This window comes from Thermobia domestica, chromosome 9, assembly GCF_964235325.1.
Source record: "Thermobia domestica chromosome 9, izTheDome1.hap1.1, whole genome shotgun sequence".
NCBI classification, from domain to species: domain Eukaryota; kingdom Metazoa; phylum Arthropoda; class Insecta; order Zygentoma; family Lepismatidae; genus Thermobia; species Thermobia domestica.
The window spans coordinates 196,379,408-196,403,135 of NC_137462.1; the positions used below are offsets into that span (position 1 = coordinate 196,379,408).

At 34.6% G+C, this 23,728-nt stretch overlaps 2 protein-coding genes across 15 annotated transcripts in view; one reads left to right on the top strand and one right to left on the bottom strand.

The window, feature by feature from the left end:
* The window catches only part of LOC145660518 (uncharacterized), a 443,921-nt gene extending 431,748 nt beyond the window's left edge, over positions 1-12,173 (top strand). For all 7 annotated transcript variants that reach the window (XM_081725684.1, XM_081725686.1, XM_081725687.1 and 4 more), the window contains 3 exons: positions 751-836; positions 3,504-3,664; positions 10,976-12,173. In XM_081725684.1, the coding sequence (XP_081581810.1) occupies positions 751-836; positions 3,504-3,664; positions 10,976-11,052 (324 nt within the window). In that variant the 3' untranslated portion in view covers positions 11,053-12,173. The remainder of the gene's footprint in view (positions 1-750; positions 837-3,503; positions 3,665-10,975) is intronic.
* A 3,581-nt stretch (positions 12,174-15,754) lies between these two features.
* The window catches only part of LOC145660522 (putative methyltransferase DDB_G0268948), a 61,585-nt gene continuing 53,611 nt past the window's right edge, over positions 15,755-23,728 (bottom strand). For 6 of the 8 annotated variants that reach the window (XR_014126821.1, XM_081725700.1, XM_081725699.1 and 3 more), the window contains one exon: positions 15,755-15,936. Coding sequence is in view for 5 of the 8 variants with exons in the window: in XM_081725700.1 (XP_081581826.1) it covers positions 15,843-15,936 (94 nt within the window). In the remaining 3 variants the exon portion in view is untranslated. Of the gene's footprint in view, positions 15,937-21,783; positions 21,970-23,728 lie in introns of all 8 variants that reach the window. The other 2 variants (XR_014126820.1, XR_014126822.1) reach the window with 1 other exon arrangement.

A 23,728-nucleotide genomic window follows, 5' to 3' on the forward strand; every position in this document is an offset into this window, starting at 1 on the left:
AAAAAGTCTCCAACTATGATAATTCAATAAATATTGGAAGTATGCTTATTTTGGGATTATGTACCCCCAGAAATATCTTCGCGTACCCCCGGTTGAATAGCACTGATCTAAAGTACATTACATGACATTAAAGATGCAAAAAGATTATTAAAATTCAATAATAAGGCAGTTATGGGGTCAATTTTCAAAATTCAACTCAAGATCACTGAATTAAATTTAGACAGGTGCCAACCGGCCAAGAGCAAGGCCACAATTCAGAAAGTTTTCCGAATGTAGAATATATTCTATCGTGAAATATTTATGGATCATATGCATTATGTAATATATTTGATATGACTCTTAAATTGGATTGGTTTGCGGTCTGTAATCTTATGCTTCCATTTCGCGAAGTCACCTGAACTAATATTTACTTAAAGATCCTATAGGATATATATTGAAAAATGAAAAGATCCCTCTTATCTTTGTATCCAACGAAGATAAGAGATTTTTCCCCTTTTTAGAAAATATAAATTCAATGTTTGTAGTACAATTAGTCCTTGAGAAGTAACAATATTTGGTTAAAAGTAAACAGATCACAGCTTTCTTAATTTTAGCTTGAACTTACGGCTTAAAGAAATAAAGTCTTTACGATTATGTGCTAGTGCTTTTCTGCCATGAGTGACGTTTATTGAAATAGTAGTTTTCTCTTAAGTGAAACTTACAGAAATTATGTGAGTAGCTATGTACAGAAAATATTTTCTTTCTTTCCAGGCTTTGGACAATTTGGTGATTGCAGCAATTTATGGAATCTCAAATAAAATCAAAGGAAATTCTTTTAATTTATTAAGGAAATTAAGGTTAGTTAGATTTAGTTTTTAATAAAATTTCAAGAATTTTTACTTTTCCTGAGTTGCTAGGCTTTATGGAGAAATTCTGTGGCCGAAGGATATTTGCAACAGTAACTGAATCTCTTTCACAGCTTATCTTTACAGGAACATATCAGCCTCTGCTACTTAGGAAGTAATAATTAGCTCTTCCCACAACATAAATCTACTTTCTTAAATTTATTTTTAGTGTTTAAAATTTATTTTTATGTTTAAGCACAATGTTAGTTTTATAGTCCATTTGTATAAGTACTTGTATAAGTAACATCGTGCTTCAATTACTACAATTATCTTATAAAAGAGATTAACAAAAATAGGTAAACACTAAATTTGTCATCAGAGAAATATATATATATATATAGATAGATAGATAGATAGATATAGATATATATATATATATATATATATATATATATATATATATATATATATATATATATATATATAGATATATAGATATACAGTATTATAAAATGTGTGATGCTTTAATGGCGCTAATGTAGTGATCATTTAATAGCACTTTCATTAGTAAAGAAATCTACTATGAAATCTTGCTTCTGGCACATACTTAATTACATTGATAGAGGTCTGTTGTGTCCGCAAATGACCCTCCATTCACCATAGTAGGAGCTGGACCACCACAAATGTATTCTGTTGATACCTATAGCTGAAGTTACTTTGTGTAAGGATTCTCTCACATCTGAAAACGCTGATAAGAAGCGGGATGATACACTCAAATTTCAATAGTGATGTGAGAATACACTCGAATTTCTTATAGCAATAGAATAGCCTACAGATAATACTTTCGAGGTAGTGATGATTTCAGAAAATTCTAAAAAGTAATAAAAATCACAGGGAACAGAAGAAATACTACTTAACCTATAATGCAAGAAAGGTACATCTAAATATAATGGATATGTATTTTTAATCCACCGTCAACATCGCAGAAAACGAAATGGTAACTAATGAATAATGTTTAAATTCGTTTCCAACTACACAATATACAGTTACTCGTCTTTCACTGACCTAGCACATGGTGCAAGGATCAATTCTCGGTAGGAGAGCATTGAATGCATTAATGTGATTCGGATTCAACCTTAAACTGTAGGTCGGTTCACGTCTTACACAACTTCAGTACTGAAGAGGTACACTCAACTCCAATGCACAGACAAACAATATAGGCATACTAAGAAAAGGAATTAGAAGCAAAACTAGATTTGATTCATTTCATGTAAATTCGATTTGTTGTTTCAGAGATCATTTAGGAAATACTGACAGAAATTTTGGCCTCTTTAACCCCCTGATCCAGGGATACGTTGAAGAGAATTGAGGATGAAAGGATCAATTTTTATTGTGTAACTGAATTATTCTTGATTTATAAAAAATAGATGTTACAATAGATATGCGTATTCGACATGTCTACTAGATTCACCATAATTAATCTATAAGCGCATATTCAAATTTTGCAAATCATTGGAGCAAATTCTGAAGGGCTTTTAAATATGTTAAAGGAAGACTAATTATGACGTTTGCTTATAGACTAACTGTGGTATATCTGATAGATATGTTGAATATGTAGTATGTCTCTGTTGTAGCATTTTATTGAAAAATATATACGTTTTATTGTTTCTTACAATAGTTCTTCGGCGTCTGGGCACATTGTCAAACTGTATATTCAGGGTTACTTTCTCTGGAGAGTTTTGTGTATACTGTAGCTCTTCAAACTAGAAACCATTCATTGCAAACAAAATCTTAGAGTTTAGGTAAAGAAACATATATCTGTTTAAAAACAAAAGCAGCATGGCAAATTTGATTTTAGATGTACCTAGATATAATCATTAAAATTCGATGTAACGTTCACGTAGAGTATAGCAATTAAATAAATAAAAATTGCTGCTGGCATTGGATTCTCATTAGTACAGTACCTTTTATTCTCTAATCTAAATAGTATTGTACTAATCATTGTGGTGATTGTTCAACTTAATGGTGTTTAATGTGAGTTATTCATTCTAGAAGTATTATGTTAAACAGCATATCCATAGCTAGAGTATATTTTAAATGGACGTAAAGTATTTATTTTCATTGAATGTTATCTATTCCGTCCTTAAGAAACAGTAGAAAAACATTCAATGCATTAAAAACAGTACTGGCAAAAATGTATACTGAATCGAGTATTGCGAATTGCGATATCTCAAATAGCAGAGGAAAAGAAAGATAAAAATCCACTAGTTGTCTTTGCTGTCAAAACATTTCACCTATATTGACTATATTACTGTATATATTATATTAATCTTTCCCCCTTAATAGCCAACATCTGTGTTTTCTGTGTGCATGATCCCGGCTTGAATCTCACTTTAAGCTGTAGGTCCCACTTCCTGTAGCCTCGTTTGAGAAAGGGGACATCAAACCCCAATTAATAAGTCATACCTTCTTGTATTAGAAGTTTGGGGTGGTTGTTACTCTATTCGGATATTAGGGCAGGATATTTCACCACTACGATTGCCTTATATCGCCCATGACTAAAATATAGAGTTATATATACTATAATATGTAATTGAAAGTTTTGAACATTTACAAACTTAATTAGTTTTGAGTTTTAGAGTAGATGTCTTGATATGAGTTTTAAACTTCCTTTTAAAGGTACTTGTATGAAGAGGATTGTGAAAAGGCTGAATTGCTCAGTGAAGTCATTGGTCTCTTGGAAGATGCCGATTCCTCTGTTTCTTCGCCAAGTAAAAGTCCTTCCAAAGAGTTGTCGGGAACACTCAAAAACTTAAAGAAAATAGAAAATGTCTTCCTAGGTAAGTAAAGATTGTTTTCTTAGTGCATCACACTCATTATATTCTTTTCTGAAACAAGACCAAAGAAGGTTTATCTTCCTTCCTACACTTGAAATCCAAATCAGACTCTTGTTTTTTTTATAAAAGTCCGTACGCTAATACCTCTGCGCGAGTCCTACCCAGTCCTTTCGTATATACGAGGCTCATGTCAAAAAAAGGGCTGATATATTTTTACGCGGGGTTGTCAACCCTGATGCAGCTGAACATGCGCAGGAACATGCTCTAGTATTCTATGCTTGCAACAAAGATAGAATTGTCCGAGTGAAGTTTCGTAAGTGCGAATAACAGTAAGGTGAAATGACTGCCGTGATATAGATTCCGCAAAATGTGAAGCGAGATCTGTCATACGATTTCTGAACGCTAAAGAACAGAATGCAGCTGACATCCATCGGGAATTGTGTGCTATTTATAGACTAACAGTAATGAGTGAAAGGAAGGTCAGCAATGGTGCAGTTTCTGGAATAGCGTTCAAATGTTTATGACTTATGATCGTAGCTGATGGCCTAGTGTTCAGACGGACGATCTGGTGGAATCTGTTAACGAGAAAGTGCGATCCAATCGCTGGTTAACAATGACTGAACTCGCCAAAAAATTTCCAGAAGTGTCCGCGAAAACAGTGTATAGAATTGTGACTGACAAGTTGGGTTATCATAAACTGTGTGCGAGGTAGGTGACAAAAATGCTGACAGACGCTCACAAAAAACAAAGAATGACAACTGAACGTGATTATTTTGGTCCGCTGGTGATAAGATAGGATGACTACTTTTCTCACATAGTGACGAGGGATGAAATCTGGATATTGTACGCCACTGGAGTCGAAGCAGCAATGAATGCAATGGCGGCAGTCTAGTTCTTCTAAACTGAAGAAGTTCAAACAAACAGTATCAGTTCACAAAATCATGGCGATTGTGTTTTGGGACCAAAAGGATATGATTCTTGTGGAATTCCTGGAACCAGGACGAACTATTACAGGAGATGTGTATTGCCAAACACTGAATAATCTCTGACATGCCATCCAAAATTGGCGTAGAGGGATGCTGTCTCCATGACAATGCTCGCAAACACAAAGCTGCTTGTACTGTTGAGACAATTGAAAAATTTGGATGGGAGCTATTCAATTATCCCCCTTACAGCCCCGACCTTATCCCCAGCAACTTCTTTCTTTTTCTTCACCTGAAAAAAGTGGCTTGCATTCAAGCATTCTAACGACAGTGAAGTGCTGAAGACATCAATTCTGGATTGGCTGCACTCTCAGGCGGCAGAGTTTTATACAGAGGGTATATGCAAGCTTGTGCCACCAGAACTGTCTAGATGTTCATGGTGACTACGTCGAAAAATAGCCAAGGTATGTACTTGTATATCAATCATAATACATTTCTTCTGTCATTTTTTTAATATCGTTTTTTTACGTGCATTTTATACATAGTGTAGTTTTCTTTATACTTTTATTAATTTGCCTTCAGACTAACAGTTATATTCAGCACAGTTTCTTTTTGTTGGTATGAATAATCTTGGCTATTACGAGTGGGTGCTGAAAACGTTCCTGGATTGACTCAGAAAAAAGCAGAGCCAGAGAAATGAAATTACATAGTTATTCAACATATTTCCCTCCTGAGACTGATGCACTTACAGCGGTGTTGCAGTTTTCTAACCCTTGCAAATAGTATTCCTTCGGTTGGCACTGAATCCAGGTTTCCGCAGCATATCGGATGTCAGAAATGTCTTCAAAGTGATGTCTCTTTAGGTTTTTCTTTAAGTTTGGGAATATGTAAATGATAATCAGAGGGAGCCAGGTGAGGTGAATAGGGGAATTGCAGGTCATTTGGAATCGCAGGGTGTTCAGTTTGGCAGTCACATGGGATGTGTGAGCGTAACTGTCGTGCAAAACGAGAATCCCCTCTTGAACAACTTTCTGTGGCGTTTCGTCGTAATTATCTCGTGCAGCTGGTCCGATACGGTAGCATAATACCCGCTGGTGATACTGAAGTGTCGAAGTGGGTACTGAACTAAATTGAATACAGTCTTTGTCCCAGAAAATCAAAGGCATGACTTTCTTTGCTGATCTGGGTTCCAGAACTTATTTAACCGTGATCTAGATGACTGGTACTTGGTCTCAGAATCATAGATATGGAGCCAAGCTTCATCCTTAGTCTTTAATTAAGAAAAGAAAAATCGGAACGCTAGGCACAAAACTGTCTTGGGTGCTTCAGCTCGTTGTCTGATATTCGCCGATCCTCAAGGATCAGTTCATGGACAGCATCACAAGTGGCCGGGTCGGTCGAGGTTGGAACGGCACCCCAGTGCGGGGCTCTTCTTCAGCGGTGAAATGGCCAATCTTGAAACGGGCTATCGTGGTTTTGATGGTGCAGTAGGAAGGACACTGCTTCCCTAATGTTTGTGGCATCTCAGTGCGAATGTCCTATGCAAACTTTCCCAGCAGAACCAGAAACTTTGTGATGATCCGACAAAACTTACATTTGCACCATCACCTATCTAAGATACTAAGCTTTAGGGGGATTTAGAATTTAGATTTCTGGGCTCTCGGCATCTATGGCCATTTAGCGCGTCACGTATGGGGAATGGCGCCCCTCGGCGAGCACACTATCCGGGGAAAGGGAAGCAAGAAAGGATTGGAGAAGGAAGGAAGCGGCCTGGAACCTATAAGTTAGGTATCATTCCGACATGTGCCTAGTGTAAATGAGAAAAAACCAAGGAAAACCTCATTCAGGATGGCTGGCCTGAAAAAGCTTTTTACACTTTTTGGACCGAGTGCCCCCACCGGGAATCGAATCTGGGACAGCTCGCACGCGTTAGAGACTACGCAAGACGGGGCCACATACTAAGCTTTCATATTTTTGAGTTGTTAGTATATATATATATATATATATATATATAAAAACACAGTCCCAAGTTAATTTGAGTATTATTATTATGCTCTTACATTAGTGTTTTCTATTGTTGCATTGGTTGCAAAATAGACATTCTTCACTTCAGTATTTAACAGAATTATATCTCTTATTTTTGTGTAATTGTGATATGCATTGAGATTTTGCTTTTTTAAGATAAAGAAGGAACATATAATTTTACTGGATGAAAACAAATTTGCTGATATATATATATACTAAAATTCCTTCTCCTGCAACGTACGTTCCAAATATCTGTAAGAATTTATAGTTTCCATTGATGTGTTATGTGATATTTCACGGTTACTGAGGATAATATTCTGTATATTGTATCATGAATTATGTTCTAGAAAAGTTCAATACTAGGAGTATATGTTATTCGTGATATATATTACGTTGTGTGTCTGGATACTAAACACAGAAAGTTCATAAACTTGTAAATAATGCATTTCACTGATCGGTAGTTAAATGTGCCGACGCCTACAAAAACAAAAGCTAGTAAAATATTACTTACTGCGAATGAAATGTCTGCCTCAGGTGTGTGATTTCTGAAAGAAAAGAAGGAAACTACAATACCCAGTTAATCAAAATAGTCTCCGTCTGGAACCACAGACTTTTTCCATCGCTAAGCTAACCGTTGAGTTTCATGGCGAGAGAAGTCTGGAGTCTGCGATGCGAAGAAGTCCTCAATCGAACATTGTACTGTCCAACCATTAGGGAAGGTCTTCCCTCTCAGCAATGATCGAAATCCGAAAGAGGTGGTAGGCATTGGAAGATATATCGGGGAATATGGTGCGTGAAGAAGGATGTCACTATGCAACACGTGGAGAGCTCGCACCATCCTTTGTGCAACATTATTGTCGTGCAACGTGAGGACACTTTCTCTGTTGACCATTACTGGATGCTTGCGGATAAAATTGTGGTGCAATTCATGGAGTTCATCACTGTAACGAAATGCATTCATGGTTTCACCTTGCGTGAGAAAGTCATAACGGATTACTTTCACCATACGGCCAGCAACAACACCATCTGTGAGCATAGAGATAGTTTAGGAAACCGTCCAGGATGTTGCTCACAATCCAACTATTGTCCTGACCTTTTACAAGTGTCATAGTAGAACCATTTTTCATCTGAAGTGACAATCTGACTCAATAAACTTTCCCGGTTATTCTTTACACCCAGCAAACTGCACGCCTCCAGACGTCTGTTTGTATTGCCCAGTATCAACTCCTGTGGTTTCCATGAGTTCATTTTCCTTTTACCGACTGCACGGAGCCATCGAACGACAGTGTTCTGGTGTACGCCTAACTTATCTGGTCTGCAAGGGCACGATCATTTGTTCGAGGGGTCTACTTCCACAGTGTTCCCGAGGCGCTTATCCGAACATAATGTTGGTTAGTACAAACGTGTCTCATTTTGTAATGCTGTATCACCGGAGCGAAATTCGACAAACCAACTGCGAATTGTGCGTTCATTCGCCATTCCTGGCCGAAATGCACTGTTAATGTTTTTCGCGGCTGTCTGTACAGAATGACCCAGTTTGAATTTGTAAAGAAAAGTCTCAATTGTGTTTTCTTGTGGTGCACTTTCATACGACCCTGTTCAACAATTCACTTCTTCCTGTCTGAATACCTCATCTGTTTACGGGACGCATGATCTTAGTCCATTCCTTGTTCTATTGGTGAGTTCAGTTTCCTACCAGACGTCAAAGCTGATGCTTCATTCGCATCAACTTAATATATAATGTTTTGTAGGTAATGTTAATACGTTTTCTTTATATTATTTGTTATTATATAATACCATCAATTCAGAAGTTATCTAGGGTATTCCCGATGTTTGGAAATTAATTTAAGTAGTGTTTTTAAGAAAATTCAAATAGATATGGTCATAGGAATCGGACAGGCTATGTGCATCGCAGCCCTTTGTTGTTCGTTCCCAAGCGCTCTTTCCAGCATACGAAATACACAAAAATGCTTTTGTAATCCATTGGTTGATTTCAAAGAAATGTCATCCTATGGAACACCACGGATTTCCGTTTCTCTCCTTACTCACCAAAAATTGGAGTGTCGAAGTTGATGGATGATTTTCAGCGTCATTTTGATGGTGCAGACTTGATTTGGAGCTGTATCAGAGAGATCCTGAATTTCTTTGGCGTAGGACATTAGTCTGATAATAGACAGAGCTTTAGATTTTATTCAACACGATGTATTAACTTGCTATTATAGTTATATTCCGAAATCATTGCGTCTTTTATAGCTGCATAATCCTCATATATGAATGTTTTTGTACCGAAAAGGGCAGTGATATTCAGAGGTTGATCCATTAATATTGAGCCGAAGTCAATACGCAGCTGTACCGCGCATGCGCAACCTATCGCCTTGAGATTGCCACGAGGCAAGCAACAGTATCTCGTTAGTCACACAGTAGAGCAGTGTGGTCGAGCGTAGTCTGATGCCGCCGGAACTGAACAGTTTCTGGAAAGGGGTTCATTTTGGCCCTTTCCGGCGCTAAGTTCATAGCGTTGCCCATCGTAGAAATGTGTCAAGTGAGTAATTTTCGTGTAGGTCGTGCCACTGTGAATCGTATTATACGGAAATATGTGGCACAAAGTTCTTGGCTCACCACACCGACCCGAGCAGCTAGAAACCGCCCCCATAGTGAGAAGAGGACCCCGCCGCTATTGCATATGGTTCGGCCTATGGAAGGTGAGAATCTGTGCAAAGCCTATAAAGAGAGGTGGAATAAAATACGCATGATTCAGGTGCAACGCAGTCTCCTGCATGGAAACTCCGGTGCAGTAAAGATGGTCAGTAGAGGTAGAGTGGAGGTGTCTGCAGATCGAACACAACTGGTGGTGGAAACACAGCATTTCCTAGGTAAATGACACATTCAAATTCAGCTCAATATAAATGAATCAACCTCTGTTCCTCGCCCAGAATGATTTTATTCTTGGCAAAAGTTTACTTCATATGAGTGCGATTATATGCAGCATACAAGCTATGTATCGCTCTCAGAACTGAGGGTCGATTCACTTCCACCATTCAAACTATGGCATCGCTATCACGTGTGAAATTTGTTTCCAGAGATAACTTTTCGTATTATATTTACAAAATCTAGAAAACATGTAAGTCACCAATACTTGTTTATGTACTTAAATTATAGAAAGCTACTGTCAGTTTTTTTTCTTCTTCCTTTTCCTTCCCAGGTGACTTTATTTAGTATTTCTTTAGCAAAATACTTAATTGAAATTCCGAGAATGTAGAGCCCCTTCATTGGCTAGACAGTATAGGGGGTTCGGAAAGAAGACCAAACAACTTTGGGAAATGAATCCCTCACACCAACATGGATGTACAATTGCTTAATTTCGGAGCTATAGCCGCCTAAAATTGGTCGGACCGATAAAATGAAGGACCACAACTCGAGAATGAAATGTAGGATTAAGATTGGGTAAAAGAACACAGTGTCTTTTTCGAGCCTAAATTCTATTAAAGTTCCCAGTGGATAAAGAGTAGAGATGGTGACATTAGCCTTGAAGCATAGGTCAGGACTGAAAACTGACACATAGCATACTCTTTTGGACATAAGTGGGAATCTAGGTATTTATATATATATATATATATATATATATATATATATATATATATATATATATATATAAAAAACTGCTGGTTTCTTTTATCCGCCTTCATCTGATATTCCATTCTTTAATTAGGACTCCTTTTAATCGTCTGATTAATTTTCGCTGGATTTTAACGCCGAAATGACGCATCTGTCTACCAGTGTTGATCTTTTTTATGTTTTCATGTGAGGATTCATTTCTCCAAGTTGTTCAGTGTTGCTTCTGAATATCCTGTATAGCTGACATACTTACCTTCGACGCGGGAGATCCAGGTTCGATTCTCGGTGGGAACGTACATAATTCGGATTCCACATTAAGCTATGTCCACATTTATATGGTCTTAATGCTGAAAAGGAACGTTAAAAGGTTAAATCAACCAATTGAAAAAGACAGACGCAGTATGTTGTCATTCTTCTTCATATATTTGCCGAAGTAGCTTATGAATTTCCATTGATCTGCTAAATTTTTTCTTCATTGTGAAATCTTACGGAACGGTGGCGTTTTGGATTTAACGCTACTTGAACAATTTTTACTTACTATCACTTCGAGTAAAATTTTCCTTGTACTCTCAAGTAAAAACGAAATTATCAATGTCAATCTAGTATTTCTGCACCAGCATTATTATTATTATTATTAATAATAATAATGCGTCATTAGTTTTCGAACACTGTGTTTCTTTCTACATGTGTATAATTTGTATTTATCATGTTTGCAAAAATTAAATAACTCATTTTCTATTTATGGTTACAGCCCTGGATCAAGTATTGTTCGGAGACGAAGATTTGGACATTAGTGACGCCGATATGGATAAACCGCTAGGAGACTAATGAAGATACTTATAAAAGAAATTTAAGGCTGTTAACAAAGTTCTTATTTGAATACTTATCGTTGATACGATGTATTGCTACGAAATATTGCGAACGACACATTTGCGTTGTTATTATATAATTCGCATTAGAATTTCAATATATTCGTGAATTATATATATAAAAAGATATATCTGATTGAGGTATATATTTTGTAAAACAAAATAATGCTTCAATTTCTTTAAAAAACAATGTGATAAAAACTAGCTGCTTGAAAACATGTTCTAATATTTTATTACATACAATACAGTTTATTTTCAGATAGAAATTGTTGCATACTCATTTATAACAAATGACAAATGAGTGTCATAAATTAATATTTATAACCAAGTGTCGTTGTGAAGATAAAATATTTATAATTATATGTTTACAAAAGTAGTTTTGAGTAATATAAAAGAAATGAAAATATATGCGTATATTTGTACTGCGTGAGAGTGAGTGCGTATGAAAATGTATATATATATGTATGTATATACATAAAGAAAATACATTAATCTTTTAGAAAAAAATATCTGTACAGTGTCCTCTTCCAGTATGTTGTATATTGTAACTAATTTTATATACATATACTTACCTGTACACAGGAAATAGAATTATTATTGCTAGAAAAGATCGCATGAACACCAAAGTTGCACTTTGATATTGCGGTGAAAAAAGAACGAATGAACTATTGGTACTTTTTTTTTTTCTATTTCAGAGTATTTGACTTCTATTTTCTCTTCCAATGATTACTTATTTTCCGATTACAAAAACAAAAGTCTAAGACATTTGTAACAAAATAATTAATTGCGCTTCTGCTTGCCTTGTTGAATGAGCTAAAAATGTTACAAAAGTATATATATCGAAAGAGCATAATTATGATGCATTATTTTTATGAAAAAAGGAGATATTATCTATATATGTTTTAAAGAAAATTCCGGCAGAAAAAAGTTAATGTTTTGTTTAAAGTGTATGTATTGTGTCTGTAATTCCCTGTTCATGATATGATTGAGAAATATTTTTTATTTAAAAAGTCTGTTAAGGAGAGATCTAGCAAAGTTTTTTTTTTCCTTTTCTTTTGCAATAAATTATTGCAAAATAGACAGATGTATTTTATTTTTTCTAATAGTTTTCTCTATCCTAAGTTTAATCTTAACCTCACACTAATTGAATCGGTGAGTAGAAAAAGGAGAACATTTCCCAACATCTTGCTTTCGGAAAACTACAAAAAACTATTTATTGAGAAATCTGTTGCTCTGATGTGATTATTTTGCATTATAAACTTGTAGTGTATGCTAAGGACATTTATTTGCCACAAAGAAAAAATATTTAAATATTTTATATTTCCGATTACACAGGAAATTATTTGCGGAATATTCTCGTTTTTCTACACAAGAGATAAATGTGCCAAAAAAAAGTGTACAAAATATACCGAAAAGCCAATATTATTTCTAAACACATGATTGAAAACCGTCAACTCATTAATACATGGTACATTTAGTGCAGAACTTATTTAAATTGCAAGTTTCAAGTCAATATTAGTGACATTTTCTAAAAAACATTGAAAAGGTATTTATAACATCAGTTTAGATGCAATACGAAAAGTAGAAAATGTATAGTAAATGCATTTAAAATAAAGTTTGTTTAAACAAAATACCTTTGTATCTACTCATCATCAATGCCACTACTAGCATCTTCAGAAACTGGCAACAGCGTGATATCTACAATCTTGATACTCCTCCAGCACGTAATGCTTAACCTTTTTCAATGTCTCTCAGCTTCTTTGCATTCACTGGTACTTTGGCCCTGTAAACAAGGTCTTGTGGAAACAACATATTGCTGGCTCCTGTTTAGCTCATTTTAAAAGTGATGTTTTGTATGCCATCAATGTACTGATAGGTTTTTATACAGCCATTAGTTTCACTATTGTACCCAATATGTCTATATTGACTAATAGAAAACTTCTCACCTTTTTTCTCAATGTCTGTTGTAGTCTTCTTGAAATAGTAAGGCCACTAATCCTTAAAGTTAATCATATCATCATTTTTGACACTCCTTACCTCAAACTGTGGAAACGTCTTTTTGGCTGTTTTAATGATGTCTTCATATTGTTTTGGTGTATAAACGCGATCACACCTTTTTATTGCCCTGTTAATAACTGAAAAAGTTTCGATCACAGGGCAGAAAGGTGTGGCCCCAGGTTGGAAAATAATGACTAACCGCTTTATATCTATCATTCATGGTTAGACCCAAAAGTAATCTGCTGAGGGTGTGGTTCCGATTCTGGCACCCATAAGCATTGCTAAATATATGCAGTTCTGTAACTTCATTTGGGATGTTATTAATGAAACTGTAAATGAATGAAGATACTTCATTAGGGCCCTTCTTCGCCTCTCCTTCAGTATATGTAAAGAATACTGATTTCTGTCTTCCCATATCGTGGATGTTAAAAACATGACCAAAGTTGCCGTAAATAAAATATTTCCTGAACAGAAATGAACGATAGGGGAAGATTCTGCATATAGTCTAATGTTATGGCCATGACGTCATCTCTACTTTTACAGATGTCACTGACTTCCTTGAATTTACAGTAACATTTGTTTGCCCGCCTTTTATGGACAAATAATTCTGCTACTGCAACTCTTTTTGCTATATCATTAAGCATTATAGATTTTATTTTCGTGTTTATATCTTCACATGTGGGACACACATTCACTTGTGGACGTCTAAATCGGTAACCATAATTTTCCCGAAAATAAGTAAATAATACTCATATTTAACAACTGGTTTTAACTTTGTGTATTTTTCTACAAACAGTTCATGCATCGTGTTCACTGTTAAGTCAGATTGTAAATAAGTAATGGGCTGAGAGGTGTAATGTGAAACCTTTGTGGGAAACGAGGCAATAAGCTCATCTAATTTATCCAAAACTAAGGCATCTAAAGTATTTCCCCGATTAATGTGTTTACCTCTCTTATCCTCTGGTTTCTCATTTGTTTCTACTAGCTTAGTTAAACGTTCAACAGCTTTGTTAGATTTAATGGCATGAAGCGCCATATACGCTTTGCGACACACTTCTACTCTAGTATTATATTTCATTGAAAAATATTTAAAAGATGAAGTATTACGGTTAGATTCAGTTGTCAACGATGACGTACAACAGCATGCCGTTCAATTAAGCCTACAAGATACGTACCACGTTCGTTCTTAGGACGTCCGCAGAAAAGAACATTTATTATACATCGTTTTCCTTCAGTAAACTTTTCCGTACATTTTTTTTGCGACAGTTATAATCATCTGTTAATCTTGCTTCCACTAAATGTCTCTTACTTGTCACAAACTCTTCTCCGCATTGTCTAGCTTGTTTTCTAATTTCTTTGATATGCTGGTGTTTATTGTGCTTACCCTTTTTCCTCTTAGATTCATACATATTGTTCTCTGACAAAGACATTGTTGAGACCAAGGGTGCAGATACTGGAGGGCCGAGGGGGCCCGGGCTCCCCAAATCTCATGTGGGCCCCCGCATTGTATTTATGAATATACAATATTTGGCACAATTTGAATGCAATTTGTCTTAAAATCCTCATGTATATGCCTTCTGCATCTGAATGGGCCCCCCAAATTTACAGAGAAATCGGCGCCCTTGGTTGAGACACAAGTTTACAGAATACTTCAAGGCACTAGAATATTATTTTTCAATGTTCATAACACATAGCACTCCGGTGTTAACACGACTACTTCACAGTACACAACCTTCCGCGACTGATGTGAAAGCCTACCTATGACTGGCGCAGCATCTAGTGGCCGATCAGGGAATTATTGGTGTTGCGTAGAATCTTCCAGGAATGTTTTCTTTCTTCCACTCAGCGAAAATTTCAAAACAATATCTAACAATGGATTATGATAGTAACATTCTCTTTTTACGTTCATTCTATGTATTTACGGATAGAGAACAAAATGGCTATTTCAGTTTGTTTTCGTTATTTTTTGGAATATTCTCCTTTTTCTACTCACCGATTCAATTGAAAGTCACCGTTTCACTTTCACAAGGACAAATTTGTGCTAACAACAGAGGTTGGGCTATTATATACCTGAAACAAGTAAAGAATTAACTTTTCGTTGAAATAGTGTTTAATTTTCGGAATTGCGGGTTGCAGTTAACACATCACAGTCGCAGCCTTGTTTTCAATTTTTTTCTCATGATGATTTTTATATGAATTATTACTATTATTATTATTATAATTAATTAACCAGTAAGTAAACGCGTAGGGGTTTACTTCCATCTCCTTTGCTAGTTTTTTATATGAAACGATAGTATTTTCCAGGTTTAGATACAACCCTGACACAGCGTGTTTAGTATATTCAAGGTAGAACAAAGTAGTGAAAACGCTAGCAGTCTGGCTAACTGTTTAATTTACAAAACACTAGTAAAAACCTAGCTGATATTATAAATCCATACCACGCCCCTATTTCGGGTTAATTTATTGCCTGTTTCAAGCTTTAATTATCTGTTTCAGACATAATAGTTACAAAAATGTTCCTTTTCTCTAAAAACTTAGGATTACGCGCGTATATTCAAAAGAGAATTTTCTTTAATATAGTTACTTTTTTAAAATTGGTACAGTAAAATTTCTTGCCATCAATGACTTCATGTAGAATGATAAATTTAATGATACAAAACAACTTTGTTACAACTTCAATAAATACTTTATTTCCCTCTATATTTTCAAAATACAGTATAGAATATTGACAGCGCTCATTCGGTTGTTTTATCATGGTTTCCTTCCTAACAACACGAAGAAATCATATCGCATAACAACCTGAGTATCTCGTGGTGATGCGTTACTTCCTATTACATCCATGATACTGGAAATTTAGATAATAGTTAATATGCAAATAAAAGCCAATATTACAAACATATTTCAAATTAAAATCTTAAATAAACAGAGCTACTACAAAACGAAACAAGATTCAACTTACTACAAACCAAAAATTACCTGTGACATCCACAGGCATTGTGCTGTATAAGTTTTGTAAAATACTGTTTGGTAAGGTTTGGGTATCGATCGGGATATTGCAAATTATCGGGACAAAACACATCCACAGCAGTGGATTTGACGAGCGACAAAAGATGATCACTTTCTCGCACAGTAATTGCCAAAGATTCCCGATCTCAGACCACGCGAGAGAATTAGTAAAAATAAATAAAATAAAATAAAAGTTTTCGTCCCTCTACTTTTGATCATTTAGATAACAGGAAACAACGAATTACATAAGTTGAAGCACGTGTCGATGTAGGTATTTTACGCTGGATTTGGTGTGAAATATTTAAACTTGAAGGTTTACTTTACAATACAGTATAACGGAAGTTCTGATAAATAATTTTTGGTTTGTAAAACGTTCAATTCTAATAAATATGACGGAACGTATCACTGTAAGGATGATCTTATATTTATCTTCCGTCGTCTATTTTAGTATAGTATAGTCTTTAGAAAATAAACACCTACGACTGTTCGAAAATACGAGAAGTTAAAAACTGCACTTTTTTTCAGTTCACATTGTGAAGAATTTATAAGTATCAAATAACACCTTCAGCATAGCTTCCTGACATTTGCTAGGCATAGCAAGACTAGTTTTGTCGTAGACTTTTTTAACATCTGTTCCAATGAAGTTCATTCGGAACACAAGTGGCGTGAAATACTTGACTTTCTTCCAAACCGTTCAAGTTACTGTATATCAAACTTACTATTTCGGTAAAGTCGACGTTCAAAAGCAATATTCCTGTGGTGAGTTTTCTTTGCCATTAAACTAGAATTCCTGTCGTTACAACTCACGATGAGATATGGCCGAACGACAGCTTTAAATTTGATGATGTGTGGTCAGTTATTTATGGTTTCCTCTGTTATTTCTGGTTTCCTTGACTGCAGTTTCTTACACCTCAATTGAAGCTGCTGGCTAATGATCTCACAATGTTAATTCACTGAAAATTACGTTTATGAAATCTTGACCAATTTCAAGTTCAGCTCTAAAAACTATGAAAATGGGTCCATTTATTATTCAAAGGTTACTAAGAATATAAATTTTCATTTACATGAACACAATTATGAAAGGTAACATTTTTCTGAATTGCTATTTACTTTCCATATCCGTATACCTCAGTCGGAGCCATTTTTTCTCATGGCTTATTGGAAAAGATAGTTAACACGTGTACATTATGTAATTGGACGACTACGGCTACGACTCACGATGACAACTACGGTACGTCATGAAAGGAATTTTTGAAAAATTGGAGAACTGACTGAAAACAAGTGACGAATTTACAGAATAAAAATATAAGGGTTATGAATTAAGATAAAACACGAAAAGTAATTAGCAAGATGCATCGACTAGCCAATCATAACCAGAAAAAGTTCCATATTATATTCATCTCGAGTTAACCGAATTACTCATCTCGATGTTCGAAAAATGTACTGCTTTCGTCCAGCCGAAATATTTATTTTTAATGCTGGATACTCTCATATTTGTAATGCACTGGCCTGTACGTAACTGAATCTGGTTTTAATTGATATATACCTAGGTATATAATTCCGTAATTATGCGGAACTTGTTTAAAACAAAACTGGAAAACTACTCCGAATAATGGAAGATCGATTTATGTCCTTACTGAATTTCAATAGGCTGATCAATAAAAAGTTTAGATATACTGAATTGTAGACCTAACAATAACCAAACATATTTACAATTCATATTTCCTTTCATTAGATATACACAACATTTTCTCTCACCTCCTGGAACTGTTTCTTCTATAAAAAATAATTAGTTACAATGTTCAAATAACTAATGTCCTTTATTATCTATAATCTCCGCTAGTTTGAATATGAATTCAACTCTGTTCCATTTTACCAACAACTTTAAACAATGATAAACAAACCTTTTCAAGAACTTACTAATACATATCTTTCGCTAGATATGTTATATCTAAAATTTTATATGTCTATAGAAAGATATATATATATATATATATATATATATATATATATATATATATATATATATATATATATATATATATATATAATAAGGACAGGAGATTGTTATAAATAGAGTATTCTGTCCTAGAATGCATGTAGGTGTCCAGCAAAAAAAAGCAAATCTTGAACTTCATCCATATTGACTCTGGAACTATTACTTAAGTAATTAATACTTTTCTGACCAGAGTATATACTTATTTATTAAAATAAGTCGTAACAGTTTCAGTAACTTAATGTTATCTTCATCAGACGTTAACTGTTGTATAATTTTAATTGTTTCATTTTATAATTTCTGTAAATAAAAATACAATTTTGTGTTCCATCAATAAGCCTGCGAAAATATAATCTATTACTGAAAAAATCATAACATAATGATATGATTATTTCTTGCAACTACTGGTCAAACAAGTGATAAAAATTAAATTTTAACTATTACAAGAATAAATAACATGTACATAAACAGAACAATCCTAAAACAAATCACATAGTAGAGATAACTTTATATACAAATCAATTTTTTCTTCTTCAAGCATCAGAAAATCAGATAACAAAGAAAGGTGTTTTAAAGAAGAAAAATCTCCTCTAGCTCTTTACCTGGTGGTATGGTTCTTAATATAGAGGTTACATTACCTCTTTGCACTACCATACTTATTCTCTGAATTAGGAAGGTGCTTGCTCTATCATCACCAGATAATTGAGTGATGCGTTTACCTACTTCCCTTATAAAGCTGAGGCCTTCTTTGCCCCAGGATCCACTGGATTCAATGGCAATGGGCACAAATTGGTATTTCTCTGTTAGGTTACTGTATTTTCTTTTTTTTGTTTCCTTTGACTGGCTACATTGCCCGCTTGGAGTGAGGAGAAAGGAAGGTTGGAAGGGGCGAAAGTATCTGTGCATGTAAAATCCCAAATCAACGATATGCCTCTCTTCCAAGGTATTAAGGTCATCCCATCTGGTCTTTTACCATCAGTTCTACTACATCCATTTGGCTCCCTTATTGCCGGTAATGAGGGCTGAAATGAGGGTGCTGAAATGAGTGCTGTCATTATAATGTCATTGACATTCGAGTGTCGGGAATATCTACCTGTACTTTTTATGCAAGACAGTCCATGCAGTCCTCTTTTATCTACTGGATTCTTACATGACTGACATTTATGAGGTTCTCATATATTTACTCCCAACCGTAACGCAACAGCTATTCGAAAACTCTCATTACTGAGATGAAGGCCTAGAGGGGACGAAGGTAAAGCTTTAAGCCAAGCTCCTCCTCCTATGGATGATGCAGCAATTATTCTACCCTTGTCTTCTAGGCTGTCTGAAGACCGTAGCAAAAAGGAGAAGTGTGATTTAAAGATAGGTTCTTCCCATGTGGATTGCTTTGCTCTGGTACTAAATTCAGGTAATTCAGATCCAACTAGCAGTGACCAAGTGGAAGAGCAATCTTTTACTTCAGAATCCATGTGGAAGCTTATGTCCTGTTGGAGAAGTGATTCTATTAGACATCGGGAACCATAGAATAATGCCAAGAAGACGGGAATAGCCAAATCTATGGCTCGTCGGATGCCTAATCCACCAAAACCAACTGGCAGAGAAGCCTGAAGCCGTGTGTTATCCTCAAGGAAGCAATTTAGGATAGATTCTAAATCAGATTTTACGGTGTTATCGAAGCGTTCTAATAAATCTTCCTTCCATGAAGGTGAACTTCTCAGAAAATATAGTAATCTTGGAGTAGTAAATGATGTTCTTAATAAATAAAAGGCAGAATGTGCTGAGATTAATGACAGACGTGCAAAATACATCTCCAGTTTGGTTATCTTCTCAGTTAATAAGATTTTTCTTGATTCTGTTGAGAGGGCCGTTCCTAGGAGATATGCGTTTGAAGGAGACATTAATTGAATGCCTAGCTACCTCATTGTATGATGTGAGGAGTATGTGCATATGCTCTTTCGTTGTTCCAAGAAAGCTAACTTCACATTTCGAAAACTTAAGGTGTAGACCAACTGTAATTCTCTGTGTATAGATCACTTTTAATGTATTTAATACGGTATCCGGATCTCCAGCTATGGTTCCATCATCTAAGTACCAAACATTCAAATCTGTGTGTATGTTATTGACTATGGATTGTAAAGTTATTGCGAATAATGCTGGGCCTAAAGGATCTCCTTGCTGTACTCCTCTTTGTGAAAAAAATGATGTGTTTACCATAATATAAATTGCTGGACTGAGCATAACTTTGGTGTACGTAGGGATAGATCGAAGGGAAATTTTCTTTTACGACTGATAACATTACGTTCCTGTCTATCTCATTAAAAGCATTCCTGAAATAAATTTTTAAGAAAGCTTTAGGTTTCTGGTGAGAATAAAAATAATATATACGAGCCGCATGTGCTGCTGCTTCGGCTCCATATCAAATGCCTACTCCAAGTTGGTGTGGAGAGAGAAATTGAACTAGAGCTTGTTTAATTTTCCCACAAATTATTTTGGATGAAAGTCTTCTCCACATATTCCCTATTGCAATAGGTCTAATACCTCCACTTTTCTTTGTCAGTGCTATTAGCGATGCTCCAAAGAATATTGGTCTTAATTCTTTCGGCACATCCCCTGATATAATCTTAGATAGGAATTCACATGTGATCTTAATTAGGCGATCTTTGGAATCTTGTGTATTGTAAAGTATTAAATCTTTAAGAATTGAAGGGCGCATACTATCTATACCTCCTGCAGAACCTGAAGGGAAGGATTTAAGCGCTTTTAAGAATTCGTTGGATGTGACTCTATTAATATTAATATTAAAATCTGTTGTGTCAGATTGCATAAATCCAGAAGGATGTTCAGGATGTTTCTCTTTTAGGACTTTCATTGTGGTGGCATCTGTTGAGGCTAAAGTATCTTCGGAAGTAAGAAGTCGAACAGCTCCATGTATGTCTCCATCTGGAAGTTTATTCTCTATGTGCTTGATTAAGATGTCATTAGGTGATTTGTTAGCAGTTTTGTTGCGTTTGTATGTGTTCTTCTTCAAACTTGTTAGATTTGTTATATCGTCACAACAACTATTTGACCATAGTTGGATTCTCTGTTTTACCCATGTAGTAAGATTAGTAACTTTCACAGAAGATGGAGGCATACAAAGTGTTATGTAGGGGAAGAATAAAAGATTCATCCAAGATTCAAGATTATTAGATATCAGTATCTGTTGAAGAACTTCATATAGCGCATCTGCCATAGCATGTCTTGCTCCTCGCGGGACTCTTCGAAGCATGGTTATTGACGATTTTAATCTTACTAAAGTATTATTATATTTAGAAATTAATGCGTTTCCATCCATATTATTGTTATTTGTGTTCAACTCTTGTGTACTAGGAAATTGATTAACTGCATAACGACTCGCACAAGCATCGGTTACTTTCTTATCTTTATTAGTATTATTGTGGCATTTGCTGTTATGTATGGTTAACCCTCTGGAATTGAGAAAATATTTGTTACATATTGAACACGGGAAATCCTTGCAATTACTTCCAATATTGGTAAGGGTGTTAAATGTATGTTTTGTTTGTACATTCATTGTTTTCATTATTAAAATTGTTTTGTTTCACTCATTATAAAGTTCGAAGTAAAAAGCATTGTTAATATTTAAAAAATCAAAATAACCAGCTTTAACGAACATTAACTGAAATAATGTACCTTTGATTATGATATTCCTGATATTAGATGAAAACTGAAGTTGATCTCGGTCATTAAAGCAAGATCCAATTTTACAGTTATCCTCACTTGGCTCACTCCATTCTCACTTAATAAACCATCAGTACAGTCGATGACAGGAAGAAAATATACAGTCACCAAACACCCTCGCCGAGCTCACCAACGTCCCTGAGAAAACTCAAACTTCTTAAACTCGTGTATAGCACCTCCTTACATCTTGCAAAACCCAGTCACTCCTCGCCAACACCAAACCTATCCCCAAATCAAACCGAATTCACGAAGCGCACAAAAAATGCGTCAAACTTTGTTCCTATATTATTACATATTATATTTTATAATTTTAAATTTTTAATATGTAACAATCAGGTATTGTTATAATTTACTGTTTCATTTTAAATTTTTAGTATAACAGTTTTTTATATAATCATTATAATTTTAACTTTTTCTTTATTATTATTATTATTATTATTATTATTATTATTATTATTATTATTATTATTATTATTATTATTATTATTATTATTATTATTAAATAAATTATTCCAAAGATCAGTTAATTTTGAAGGTTCCTTTCAATTCTATCGTATAAATTTATTTTTATTGCTTCTCTTAAGAATTTTACATATCCGTTATTTTTATCCTTCCATTCGTTCTAACAATCTATCCCATAATCCATATATTTGAAGTCCATTTGTCCAGTTCATTAATTTTTCACTTCTTTCTCTCTTAATCCTTCGCACTTCTTTACATTTTCTTATTATTGTTCTATTTTCTTTTTCTAGACCTTGGACCCCTTCCCAATCTATACCATGTTCTGTTTCTTTGACATGTTTGTATATAGCGTTATTCTCTATTTTAAGTCTCACATCGTCTCTATGCGTTTTTACTCTTTCTTTAAGCTTTTTTTCTCTGTTTCGGCTTATTTTAATTTTAATAAATAAATATATACTCTGGTCAGAAAAGTATTGATTATTTATGTAAATCTTTAATACAATGCAGACCACGAAATTTGTTGTTAGCTCCTTTACCTTGTTTCCAATTTAAAAATAATATCTGGCTTAAAAATATTATATAATATCTGGCTTATTACAATGCAGACCACGAAATTTGTTGTTAGCTCCTTTACCTTGTACAAAAATAATATCTGGCAGTTATTTAATTTCTGTTCCCTCGAAACTTTGTTTCATTCTATCTATAAAATATACATCTACTATGACTAACTTGTCTCTTAACATTTTGTGTTAGTGTTTTTTACTAGAATTTAAGCTTTAAAGACGTATTTAGATACATGCTGAACATCTAATAATTATTATTATGAATTGCAATAAATATAAGATGTTGAACAATAGATAAATTACAGTACCCATGATATTATTATTATAGACATCTGATTTGCAATTTCATAGTTAATACTATAGCTACATTGATTAATATTGATCTATGAAATATCACTGCAGTAGTTCAATACTACAAAATATCTTTAAAAATGCGATTACAAGAAAATGCATTAATACATTTATGGTTTTCTTTCAGTCCTATTCTTTTAAATTTTTATTTGTATATATCACTGTCAATCAGGACATCTCTAAACATTTTAAAGGAGTTTGGCTTACCAAAAACTTTTACATATTTACCCTGTCTTCGTGTATCCATCCAGGAAATACAGAATCTCAGGAATTACTTGATGGATCACCATCTATTTTGACAGAATGTAGAAGGTCAAAAGTTAGAAATCGAATTTGTTGGTGGAAGTGATCCGTCTAGTGGATCCCAAGATATCATCATAGGTCACTTGCCACAACTGAAAAGCTTCAGCCTTCAGCTAACCTCTTCATCTTCACGTACGATTTTTCTGTTTTGATACCTTCCATCAACTGTAGCCCCTCTCTTTCCTGTCACCATACCCTCTAGTACGTCCCTCATGATA